Source organism: Mustelus asterias, chromosome 4, assembly GCF_964213995.1.
Source record: "Mustelus asterias chromosome 4, sMusAst1.hap1.1, whole genome shotgun sequence".
Classification (NCBI taxonomy): domain Eukaryota; kingdom Metazoa; phylum Chordata; class Chondrichthyes; order Carcharhiniformes; family Triakidae; genus Mustelus; species Mustelus asterias.
Window position 1 is genome coordinate 266,192 of NC_135804.1, and position 13,516 is coordinate 279,707.

General features: G+C 50.4%; 1 protein-coding gene across 4 annotated transcripts in view; it reads right to left on the reverse strand.

Annotated features, from left to right (window-relative positions):
- fbxo31 (F-box protein 31) overlaps positions 1 to 11,551 on the reverse strand; it is a 42,718-nt gene extending 31,167 nt beyond the window's left edge. For 2 of the 4 annotated variants that reach the window (XM_078210488.1, XM_078210486.1), the window contains exons 1-4: positions 11,248 to 11,551; positions 7,431 to 7,502; positions 2,352 to 2,435; positions 18 to 94 (exon numbers count right to left, since the gene is read on the reverse strand). In XM_078210488.1, the coding sequence (XP_078066614.1) occupies positions 18 to 94; positions 2,352 to 2,435; positions 7,431 to 7,502; positions 11,248 to 11,524 (510 nt within the window). In that variant the 5' untranslated portion in view covers positions 11,525 to 11,551. The remainder of the gene's footprint in view (positions 1 to 17; positions 95 to 2,351; positions 2,436 to 7,430; positions 7,503 to 11,247) is intronic. The other 2 variants (XM_078210487.1, XM_078210489.1) reach the window with 2 other exon arrangements.
- Between the last annotated feature and the right edge of the window lie 1,965 nt (positions 11,552 to 13,516).

Sequence of the window (13,516 nt, forward strand, 5' to 3'; positions counted from 1 at the left end):
TAAAATCTGTTACTTACAACAACATTAAGCAGTCCTCCATAGGGTCCAATGTCCGGCTGCCACAAGCCCAGAATGTTGCGGTAAGGGTGCAGCACTGTAACACAGATTAGAGCTAATTTTAGTCTCTCTCAAATCATACCAGGCAGACTGTTCCTCCAACCCAACATGAGGCCCAGTCACAGCCCATTAAACAGGATACGAGGAAAGTGGGAAATTGTGGCTGGTTCGGGGGGGGGGCTGGGGGAGGGGGCGGGGGCAGTACAGCCGAATAGTCCAGCGATTTACCGATCTTGTAACCACCAAGTGAACCCGCAGTGCACGTGGTTAAATCACATCCATAAAATGCAGTTATTCCCAATCAGTGCAAGTGAAGCTCAAAGTCTCAGTGGTGTCATGCCCCTCAGTGCTATTAATATTTGCCAATTGGTTAATACTGGGCAAAATTACCATTTAATCTGATGTTTGGAGTCCCATCTTCACCAAGGTTTAATTACATAACAATGACTTATTTTTGAAGTTTTACTTCAACGTGGTCCGAATCCTTTCATTTACACAAGACAGAAGTCCAGCATATCCACTGGGGGCGGGGCCCTATCCACTGGGGGCGGGGCCCTATCCACTGGGGGCGGGGCCCTATCCACTGGGGGCGGGGCCCTATCCACTGGGGGCGGGGCCATTTCATTTTGTGCACCTTTGCTGAAGGCTGAAGAGTCCAATCAGTGAGAGGCAGCTTTAAATTCCACAAAGAGCAGTTTATCCATGTCATCAGACCCAACTGGTTTCACTGCCTATTTTCAATCCACTCTTGCGGATTCTGGTCATGGGGTGCACATTGGCCCACAGGAAATGTTGCCATTTTCCTTTGCGTTAGCTGGTGTCTCCCTGGTGTGAAAATCAGTGTTTAGGGCCTTCACATCACATTGGCAAGCATCCTCAAAGTGGAACTTTGTGCAGCCTATTGGTCATTTGGCTCCAGCTACTTCAGCATACAGAAACTGCGTCTATCTTCCATCCTGCAAACATATCCGAGCCAACGAGCCCTCTCTGCTTGAGTGTTAGTGTACATGGGAGTTTTGTCTTCAACAGTTACCACAGTAAAGATGAAACTTAAACCATCAGATTGTAAGGTAATGTTTCACAAACTGTTCTACTCTACAACAGCAATACAACAAGCAACAGATCAATGTTCCCAATCATACAAGAAATTAAAAGGTAGGACAGGCAGAAATTGCTGCACCTGATCTTTATAGAGCCACAAAACCACGATCCACAGTCAAAACCTTTAGCGTAAGCCATCAGCTGTGATATTGTACAGCCGACAACTCCAGATTCGCCGCAAAACGAGATACAAGCAGCCTCTGGGAAAGGTTCTAGTGAAGCCTGTGAACGTCTGGGACAGCACAACATTCAACCTGCACTTGTTAGCCTCTTCACCCCTCGATCCACACCCCCACCTTGCTCATTTTGAGCAAGTTCCCTGCCAATTTCCACCTCACCCTGCTAGCATTGTAACCGCCTGCAGTTTCAGCTCAGTGGCACCATTTACCGAGTGGGATAACCAGCATCAGTGTTTCACAGGCTGAGAAAAAGCCTGAGGATAACAGTGCTGCACTAGAAGGAGTTGAGGGGCAGGAAAGAAGAGCAGTGCGGACCCGGGGGGCAGGCATGGGCACTAGACAGCCGGAAAATTAGCATTAAGAGTTCACGTTACAGATCCAGCAAAGGATATGCAAAGTCAAGGACGGAACTGAATCTTATTTCTCCCCAACACACATACCAAGACCATGTGCAGTCAAGCTTACAGCTCTTAGTTGGAGTAATGGTTGGGTCACTACAAACTGCCTCAGCTCTTTCCCCTCTGGGAGGAGATGGAAATGATCCCCTAGCCTCTACCCCACCTTTCCAATATCCAGCGGGCCTTTGTGTAGCTGTTGAGAAAAGTGCCAGGTTTGCCTCCCCAAATGGAGTCAAACAATGTCCTGGGACTCTGCTTGAGCTGGCATGAAGAATGGCCAACTAAATGAGGTATGTGCAGGGCTCAGGAAAAGGAACACCTTCATAGAAAGGCAATTTCAGCCGGGGGGGGGGGGGGGGGGCGGAAGGACACAAAAATAAATCAACTGCAATAGTCAATCATCACCAAGACACCCAAACCACTGTCCTTTGAGGTCACCATGCCAACACTTTCTACAAGGTAGAAGAATCTCACTACATATTCCTCTCCATCTCCAAGTGCCTTGAACACAAACCTCCTACAATCAGAGCAGCAATGGGAGCAGAAAGAGGAGACAAACGCTTCATTTGTATCATGCAATGTTTCAGATATGAAATCAAACCCGAATCATACATACAGCGTGTGTACACATCCCGCTCCTTGTTCTCGCAGTCAGGAAGCAACTTCACAAACCTTCCTGATTTGACTCGAGGATTAATACCTAAACAAACAGGTGAGACCAGGATTGGAGATCGTTCCGAACAGTTCTCCCAGAGCTCCGTTCAATCTGACAATCCTCAAATTCAAAACAATTCCAATCATCATAGAACCTGACAAATTCAACTCGAAATGTTGAGGTAAATTTCCCTCACTCTGGATGGTCCAGTTGCACTATTCACATCTTTGCCAGTGTACAGCGAAACAATACAAACACAAGACACTTGGTCGTTTGGTAGCACAGAACTCGTGTAATACGAAAAAAAAGACTTGTCAAAGCTTTTCATCTTGTACTCATCAGGACAATCGCAACGTTACAAACCTAAGAGTGCGCTGATTGGTTGGCAAGTGGATCCAGATTAGTAGAGGCATTGCCATGGAGAATGCACCAGTTGATGGTGCCTGACAGTTAACTGCCAAGCATTTTTAAAAATTTAAACCAGACAGCAAGGCAAGTGTCTTAGAGTCCTAGAGGTTTATAGCATGGAAACAGGCCCTTCAGCCCAACTTGTCCATGCCGCCTTTTTTTTTTAAACCCCTAAGCTGATCCCAATTGCCCGCATTTGGCCCATATCCCTTTATACCAGATTATCCATGTAACTATCAAAATGCTTTTTAAAAGACAAAATTGTACCCGCCTCTACTACTACCTCTGGCAGTTTATTCCAGACACACTCCACCCTGTGTGAGAAAAAATTGCCCCTCTGGTCACTTTTGCATCTCTCCCCTCTCATCTTAAACCCTCTAGTTTCAGACACCCCTACCTTTGGGAAAAGATATTGACTATCTAGCTCATCTGTGCCCCTCATTATTTTATAGACCTCTATAAGATCACCCCTCAGCCTCCTACGCTCCAGAGAAAAAAGTCCTAGTCTATCCAGCCTCTCCTTATAACTCAAACCATCAAGTCCTGGTAGCATCCCAGTAAATCTTTTCTGCACTCTTTCCAGTTTAATAATATTCTTTCTATAATAGGGTGACCAGAACTGCACACAGTATTCCAAGTGTGGCCTTACCAATGTCTTGTATAACTTCAACAAGATATCCAAACTCCTGTATTCAATGTTCTGACCAATGAAACCAAGCATGCCGAAAGCCTTCTTGACCACTCTGTCCACCTATGACTCCACTTTCAAGGAGCTATGAACATGTACCCTTAGATCGCTTTGTTCTGTAACTCTCCCCAACGCCCTAACATTTACTGAGTAAGTCCTGCCCTGGTTCAATCTACCAAAATGCATCACCTTGCATTTGTTTCAATTATACTCCATCTGCCATTTGTCAGCCCACTGGCCCAATTGATCAAGATCGGAGATAACCTTCTTCACTGTCCACTATGCCACCAATCTTGTGTCATCTGCAAACTTACTAACCATGCCTCCTATATTCTCATCCAAATCATTAATATAAATGACAAATAACAGTGGACCCAGCACTGATCCCTGAGGCACACCGCTGGTCACAAGCCTCCAGTTTGAAAAACAACCCTCCACAACCACCCGACAGAAGCCAATTTTGTATCCATTTAGCTACCTCACCCTGGATCCCGAGAGATTTAACCTTATGCAACAACCTACCACGCGGTACCTTGTCAAAGGCCTTGCTAAAGTCCATGTAGACAACATCAACTGCACTGCCCTCATCTACCTTCTTGGTTACCCCTTCAAAAAACTCAATTAAATTTGTGAGACATGATTTTCCACTCACAAAGCCATGCTCACTGTCCCTAATCAGTCCTTGCATCTCTAAATGCCTGTAGATCCTGTCTCTCAAAATACCTTCCAACAACTTACCCACCACAGATGTGTGAGGCTCACTGGCCTGTAGTTCCCAGGCTTTTCCCTGCAGCCCTTTTTAAACAAAGGCACAACATTTGCCACTCTCCAATCTTCAGGCACCTCACCTGTGACTATCGATGATTCAAATATCTCTGCTAGGGGACCCGCAATTTCCTCCCTAGCCTCCCACAATGTCCTGGGATACATTTCATCACGTCCCGGGAATTTATCTACCTTGATGCGCTTTAAGACTTCCAGCACCTCCTCCTCTGTTATATGTTCACTCCTCAAGACATCATTATTTATTTCCCCAAGTTCCCTAACATCCATGTTTTTCTCAATAGTAAATACTGATGAGAAATATTAATTTAGGATCTCACCCATCTCTTGTGGATCTGCACATAGATGACCTTGTTGATCCTTAAGAGGCCCTACTCTCTCCCTAGTTACTCTTTTGCCCTTTATGTATTTGTAGAAGCTCTTTGGATTCTCCTTTGCCTTATCTGCCAAAACAATCTCGTGTCCCCTTTTTGCCCTCCTGATTTCGCTCTTAACTCTACTCCTACACCCTCTATACTCTTCAAGAGATTCACTTGATCCCAGCTGCCTATGCATGTCATGTGCCTCTTTCTTCTTCTTGACCAGGGCCTCAATATCCCGAGTCATCCAGGGTTCCCTACTTCTGCCAGCCTTGCCCTTCACTCTAAGAGGAATGTGTTTACTCTGAACCCTGGTTAACACTTTTGAAAGCCCCCTGCCACTTACCAGACGTCCCTTTGCCTTCCCACAGATTCCCCCAATTCACTTTTGAAAGTTCCTACCTGATATCATCAAAATTGGCCTTGCCCCAATTTAGAATTTTAACTTTTGGGCCAGACCTATCATTCTCCATAGCTATCTTAAAACCAATAGAATTATGGTCACTGGTCCCAAAGTGATCCCTCACCAACACTTCTGTCACCTGTCCTCCCTCATTTCCCAAGAGGTCAAGTTTTGCCCCCTCTCTAGTCAGGCCATCCACATACTGAATGAGAAATTCCTCCTGAATACACTCAACAAATTTCTCTCCATCAGAACATTGAATACAGGAGTTGGGATGTCTTGTTGAAGTTGTACAAGACATCGGTAAGGCCACACTTGGAGTACTGTGTACAGTTCTGGTCACCCTATTATCAAAAGGATATTATTAAACTAGAAAGAGGGCAAAAAACATTTACTAGGATGCTACCGAGATTTGATGGTTTTAGTTATAAAGAAGAGGCTGGGCTGGGACTTTTTACCCTGGAGCGTAGGAGGCTGAGGGGTGATCTTATAGAGGTCTATAAAATAATGAGGGGCACAGATCAGCTAGATAGTCAATATCTTTTCCCAAAGGTAGGGGAGTCTAAAACTAGAGGGCATAGGTTTAAGGTGAGAGGGGAGAGATACAAAAGTGTCCAGAGGAGCAATTTTTTCACACATAGGGTGATGAGTGTCTGGAACAAGCTGCCAGAGGTAGTAGTAGAGGCGGGTACAATTTTGTCTTTTAAAAGCATTTAGACAGTTACATGAGTAAGATGGGTATAGAGGAATATGGGCCAAACACAGGCAATTGGGACTAGCTTAATGGTAAAAACTGGATGAAATGGACAAGTTGGTCTGAAGGGCCTGTTGCCATGCTGTAAACCTCTGACTCTACACCATCCCCATCAAACACTCCCAAAACAGGATAGAGTAAAGCTCTTGTGACACTACAGTAATTATATGTCAATAATAATCTCAGAAAAAAGTCTCCTAATGCAATAGATTTTATTTGTCTGTTTTCACAACAGCTGTAGTGTCTTCTCTCTGAGTGCCTGATCATTCAATGCTTCATTCTGGTTCTTACTGATCCTTGATAAGACTTTACCTGTTTCTATCCAGTATCATTTCACCATGTTTTGCTGTGCTCCAGTCAACCATCAGACTCTGTGGGATTGAGACTGAATCATACAGTGCAGAAGAGGCTGTTCGGCCCATTGTGTCTGCACTGACACATTAGAAACACCTGAACTCCCACCTAATACCATCTGCCAGCACTTAGCACATCATAACATTCAGGGCTCTGGGCAAAGCGCTCATCCAGATACTTTTAAAGGATGTGAGACAACCCGCCCCCACCACACTCCCAGGCAGCGCACTCCAGACTGTCACCACCCTCTGGGTAAAAATGTTTTTCCTCACATTTCCCCCCAAACCTCCTGCCTCCTTGTGACTGACCCTTCAACTAAGGGGAACAGCTGCTCCTTATCCACTCTGTCCATGTCTCTCATCATTTTGTACACCTCAGTCTTCTCTGCTCCAATTAAAACAACCCAAGCCCTACTCAATCTCTCTTCATAACTTAAACATTCCATCCCAGGCAGCATCCTGGTGAATCTCCTCTGCACCCCCTCCAAAGCAATCACATCCTTCCGATAACATGGTGACCAGAACTGCACACAGTGCTCCAGCTGTAGCCTCACCAAAGTTCTATACAACTCCAACATGACTTTCCTGCTTTTGTAATCTATGTCTCGATTGATAAAGGCAAGAGTCCCACATGCCTTTTTCACCACCCTACTAATATGCCCTTCTGCTTTCAGAGATCTGTGGACAAACATGCCAAGGTCCTTTTGTTCCACAGAACTTCCTTGTGTCCTACCATTCATTGAATACTTTTGTCAAATTACTCCTTCCAAAGTGCATCACCTCACACTTTTCAGGGTTAAATTCCATCTGCCACTTATCTGCCCATTTGACCATTCAGTCTATATATTTTTGTAGCCCAAGACACTCCGTCTCACTGTTAACCACATGTCGCGAACTCTGGGCAAATAGGAGCTATAGCTGGGATATTCCCTCTTGCCCCAGTGCCTCAATGGCCAACCAATGAAAATGAGACATCTACCCTCAGCTTTCACTTCAATGCACTGTGAGCGACTCATCACAAAACCACAACTCCCTAAAATCCTTTCTGCTGACTCACTCTGCCCAAGTTAAATGAGCAACCAGTCCTGGAAGACTGTCACCAGAGGGCGACAGTCAGCCCCCTCTCCCCACCCCCACTGTCTCCCCTCCCCTCCCCCCAAAATCCAGAGCAGCTCCTGCCCCAAACCCTCCACTAATCCGGAGCAGCTGCCTCTTGGAACAAATCAATAAGTGAAACAAGCAGCCCCAAAGTCATAAGAAATCAATAATTAAGTGGAACTATTGCTACTCACGTTTGATGTACAAGTCACGGCACGCGACCCCAACCATCTCCAAACGCCGCAGATTTTCCGAAACTCCATATTCTACAGAAAAAAATGCCTTTTACTCAGAAGAGATGCCAAAATTGACGAAAGAAATGATAAAGCCAGTTGTTGTTGACTGATTGCTTTACAGTTCTGTTCCTCCACAGTGGATTTGTGGGGAGTGGGAAGGAAATAGCTACCCTCCAAAATGAGTTCAAGAGAATGAGGATAGTCAACATTGGGGTGTAGCACAGTAGACTCCAATCCTATCCTCACGCAGTGTCCAGATGTCAGCAGCTTCCAGTAAATGTCAGAAATGGTAACAGTTCAGACACAGAACCTGGCTTTGTTGCAGTACTGAGAACACAATCATGCACTAAAGTATCCGAATATAACTTGCCAGTTAATTCGAAAATGTAATTATGTACGTCAGAAGCCATGGAACCATGATTTGAAATTATGGATAAAAATATAATACGGCACAATACAGTGTTGGGAGAGGCAGCGGTTTCTGGAGTAATCCACAAACTCAGGTTAATGATCTGGGGACCTGGGTTCAAACAGTAAGAGTTTTAACAACACCAGGTTAAAGTCCAACAGGTTTATTTGGTAGCAAATGCCATTAACTTTCGGAGCGCTGCTCCTTCGTCAGATGGAGCGGAAATCTGCTCTCAAACAGGGCACAGAGACACAAAATCAAGTTACAGAACACGGATTAGAATGTGAATCTCTACAGCCAACCAGGTCTTAAAGATACAGACAATGTGAGTGGAGGGAGCATTAAGCACAGGTTAAAGAGATGTGTATTGTCTCCAGACAGGACAGCCAGTGAGATTCTGCAAGTCCAGGAGGCAAGCTGTGGGGGTTACTGATAACGTGACATAAACCCAAGATCCTGGTTTAGGCCGTCCTCATGTGTGCGGAACTTGGCTATCAGTTTCTGCTCAGTGACTCTGCACTGTGTGTCATGAAGGCCGCCTTGGAGAACGCTTACCCGAAGATCAGAGGCTGAATGCCCGTGACCGCTGAAGTGCTCCCCCTCAGGAAGAGAACAGTCTTGCCTGGTGATTGTCGAGTGGTGTTCATTCATCCGTTGTCGTAGCGTCTGCATGGTTTCCCCAATGTACCATGCCTCGGGACATCCTTTCCTGCAGCGTATCAGGTAGACAACGTTGGCCGAGTTGCAAGAGTAGGTACCGTGTACCTGGTAGATGGTGTTCTCACGTGAGAGGATGGCATCCGTGTCGATGATCCGGCACGTCTTGCAGAGGTTGCTGTAGCAGGGTTGTGTGGTGTCGTGGTCACTGTTCTCCTGAAGGCTGGGTAGTTTGCTGCAGACAATGGTCTGTTTGAGGTTGTGCGGTTGTTTGAAGGCAAGAAGTGGGGGTGTGGGGATGGCCTTGGCGAGATGTTCGTCTTTATCAATGACATGTTGAAGGCTCCGGAGGAGATGCCGTAGCTTCTCCGCTCCGGGGAAGTACTGGACGACGAAGGGTACTCTGTCCACCGTGTCCCGTGTTTGTCTTCTGAGGAGGTCGGTGCGGTTTTTCGCTGTGGCGCGTCGGAACTGTTGATCGATGAGTCGAGCGCCATATCCTGTTCTTATGAGGGCATCTTTCAGCGTCTGGAGGTGTCTGTTGCGATCCTCCTCATCCGAGCAGATTCTGTGTATTCGGAGGGCTTGTCCGTATACTTCTTTAACGTGTTTAGGGTGGAAGCTGGAGAAGTGGAGCATCGTGAGGTTATCCGTGGGCTTGCGGTACAGTGAGGTGCTGAGGTGACCGTCCTTAATGGAGATGCGTGTGTCCAAGAATGCAACCGATTCCGGAGAGTAGTCCATGGTGAGTCTGATGGTGGGATGGAACTTGTTGATGTCATCATAGAGTTGTTTCAGTGATTGTTCACCATGAGTCCAAAGGAAGAAAATGTCATCAATGTATCTAGTGTACAACATCAGTTGAAGGACCTGTGCGGTGAAGTCTTGTTCGAACCTTATTCGAAATTCGCACCTCAACATGCCAACGTCTTCATGCACAGGACCTTCAATGCTACTGGACGACGAAGGGTACTCTGTCCGCCGTGTCCCGTGTTTGTCTTCTGAGGAGGTCGGAGCGGTTTTTCGCTGTGGTGTCTCTCTCCTCTCGCATTGTCTGCACCTGCAAAGACTCGCATTCCAACCATTACCTTGCAATTGTGTCTCTGTCTATATATGCCATGTTTCTGAACCCACCTCTTCACTCACCTGTTGGACTTTAACCTGGTGTTGTGAGACTTCTTACTGTGCCCACCCCAGTCCAACGCCAGCATCTCCACATCATGAATAATACAGCTTGGTATGGTTCCTGCTCTGCCCAAGACCGCAAGAAACTACAAAAGGTCATGAATGTAGCCCAGTCCATCACGCAAACCAGCCTCCCATCCATTGACTCCGTCTACACTTCCCGCTGCCTCGGCAAAGCAGCCAGAATAATTAAGGAGCCCACGCACCCCGGACATTCTCACAGTGTTGCCTCATAGTCAGGATGCAGAGACAGATCAACTCTCTCCACATTCTCCGGAGCTCCCCAGCACCTTCCCAAGGGCAATGAGGGATGGCTAACAGTCAGTGATACCTAATGGATAAAGCAATGTCGGCAACATAGTGACTGCTGTCAGAGCCCAGGGGGAGAGACACTGAGACTGGGGAAGCTGCGGACACCCAGTGGGAGCCTCACCCAGAGCAGCAGCCCCGAACTCCCGCCTCTCCCCCAACACCCCCCCCCCGCCTCTCCCCCAACACCCCCCCCCGCCTCTCCCCCAACACCCCCCCCCCGCCTCTCCCCCAACACCCCCCCCCGCCTCTCCCCCAACACCCCCCCCCCGCCTCTCCCCCAACACCCCCCCCCGCCTCTCCCCCAACACCCCCCCCCGCCTCTCCCCCAACACCCCCCCCCAACACCCCCCCCCCGCCTCTCCCCCAACACCCCCCCGCCTCTCCCCCAACACCCCCCCCGCCTCTTCCCCAACACCCCCCCCCGCCTCTCCCCCAACACCCCCCCCCCGCCTCTCCCCCAACACCCCCCCCCGCCTCTCCCCCAACACCCCCCCCCCCGCCTCTCCCCCAACACCCCCCCCGCCTCTCCCCCAACACCCCCCCCGCCTCTCCCCCAACACCCCCCCCCGCCTCTCCCCCAACACCCCCCCCCGCCTCTCCCCCAACACCCCCCCCCCCGCCTCTCCCCCAACACCCCCCCCCCGCCTCTCCCCCAACACCCCCCCCCCGCCTCTCCCCCAACACCCCCCCCTCTCCCCCAACACCCCCCCCCCGCCTCTCCCCCAACACCCCCCCCCGCCTCTCCCCCAACACCCCCCCCCCCGCCTCTCCCCCAACACCCCCCCCCCCGCCTCTCCCCCAACACCCCCCGCCTCTCCACTTCCCCAACACCCCCCCCGCCTCTCCCCCAACACCCCCCCCGCCTCTCCCCCAACACCCCCCCCCCCCGCCTCTCCCCCAACACCCCCCCCCCGCCTCTCCCCCAACACCCCCCGCCTCTCCACTTCCCCAACACCCCCCCCGCCTCTCCCCCAACACCCCCCCGCCTTTCCCTCAACACCCCCCCCGCCTCTCCCCCAACACCCCCCCCCCGCCTCTCCCCCAACACCCCCCCCCCGCCTCTCCCCCAACACCCCCCCCCGCCTCTCCCCCAACACCCCCCCCCTCTCCACTTCCCCAACACCCCCCCCCCGCCTCTCCCCCAACGCCTCTCCCCTCCCCCCGGCCCTCCTCCTCCGCCCCCCCGGCCCTCTCCCTCCCCCCGGGCCTCACCGACGCGGCAGCGCCTCCTCCAGATGGTGTCGGTGTTGAGGATTTGATGGAATTTCTTGCAGGCGGCGGCGAGGCTGGGCAGGCTCACCCCGGGGAGGAAGCTGAAGATTTCCACCAGCAGCTCGGGGGGTAGGTCCAAGAGACTGCGGGGCCGCCCGGGGCCGGAGCTGGAGCCGGGAGCGCAGGCTGCCGGACCCGGACCCGGGCCCGGGCCCGAAGCGCAGGCTCTCGGGGCCGCTCTCCGCTCCATGGCTGGGCGAGCTGGGGACAGCGCCATTACATCATCGCAGCGTGCGCGCACCCGGGGACAGCGCCATTACATCATCGCAACGTGCGGACACCCGGGGACAGCGCCATTACATCATCAAATCGTACACGCACCCGAGGACAGCGCCATTACATCATCGCAGCGTGCGCACACCCGGGGACAGCGCCATTACATCATCACAACGTGCACGCACCCGGAGACAGCGCCATTACATCATCACAACGTGCACGCACCCGAGGACAGCGCCATTACATCATCACCACCCGGGGACAGCGCCCCAATGGCCCGGATGAGCTGCTGCTGCGCAGACTCAGTGCGATGATGCCTGTCCCGTTACCGCGCTTTCCACAAGGTGTGAGTTCGTGTCACTGGCTGGGTCCGGATTTATTGTCCATCCCTAATTACCCCTCAGGGTGATGGTGAGCTGCTTCCTGAATCCGCTGCGGTGTAGGTACATCCACAGTGCTGTTAGGGAGGGAGTTCCAGGACTTTAACGCTGACAGTGAAGGAACGGAGATATATTTCCAAATCAGGATGGTGAGTGACTGGGAGGGGAACCTCCAGGTATCTGCACGGCAGCACAGTGGTTAGCAGGGCGGCACGGCAGCACAGTGGTTAGCAGGGCGGTACGGTAGCACAGTGGTTAGCAGGGCGGCACGGCAGCACAGTGGTTAGCAGGGCGGTACGGTAGCACAGTGGTTAGCAGGGCGGCACGGCAGCACAGTGGTTAGCAGGGCGGCACGGCAGCACAGTGGTTAGCAGGGCGGTACGGCAGCACAGTGGTTAGCAGGGCGGCACGGCAGCACAGTGGTTAGCAGGGCGGCACGGTAGCACAGTGGTTAGCAGGGCGGTACGGTAGCACAGTGGTTAGCAGGGCGGTACGGCAGCACAGTGGTTAGCAGGGCGGCACGGTAGCACAGTGGTTAGCAGGGCGGCACGGTAGCACAGTGGTTAGCAGGGCGGCACGGTAGCACAGTGGTTAGCAGGGCGGCACGGTAGCACAGTGGTTAGCACTGCTGCTTCACAGCTCTAGGGACCCGGGTTCGATTCCCGGCTTGGGTTGCTGTCTGTGTGGAGTTTGTAGATTCTCTGTGTGGGTTTACTCCGGGTGCTCCGGTTTCCTCCCACAGTCCAAAGATGTGCGGGTTAGGTTGATTGGCTATGCTAAATTGCTCCTTAATGTCCCAGGATGCATAGGTTAGAGCGGTTAGTGGGTAAAGATGTAGGGATATGTGGATAGGGTCTGGGTGGGATTGTGGTTGGTGCAGACTCGATGGTGCAGACTCTTTCTGCACTGTAGGATTCTATGAGTTGGTTGGTACGTGACCTCAGCCTTTTGTATCTTTTCCCCGATGGAAGAAGGTGGAAGAGAGAATGTCCGCGGTGCGTGGGGTCCTTATTTATGCTGGCTGCTTTGCCAAGGCAGCGGGAAGTGTAGACAGAGTCAATGGATGGGAGGCTGGACTGAGTGATGGATCATTAGATGGATTGTGGCCAATTATCGACCTTCACATAGCGTAGTTGAGATAGTAAATGAGTATCTTGCCAAACTTTACCACATGTACTTTACCAAAAATTAAGAAACTGACTAAGCGATAGTGAAAGAGGAGGGTAGTTATGCTAAAAACTGTTAAAGAGGAGGCACCATATAATAGATAGTTTGTTACACTCAGTACATCTGAGGACACCAAAGGAAATACAGGTGGAATTGCAGAAGCACTTGTAATTTTTTTATTACCTCTGTTCCTATGGGATAAGGTGTTGAAACCACAACCTGATCAGTAATGATTTTAATCAAATAGCAGAGCTGGCTCAAAAAGCCAAGTAGCCTCCCCCATTCTTGCTCCTAAGTCTTATCAATACCCTTGTTCAATAACGGTAAGGATAAACCAGCAACTATAGACGAGTCAATTTAATCTCAGTGACAGGAAAACCTTTAGACAAAAATAGTCACTTGGATAAATGTGGATTAATTAAGGAAAGTCAGCACAGATTCGTTAA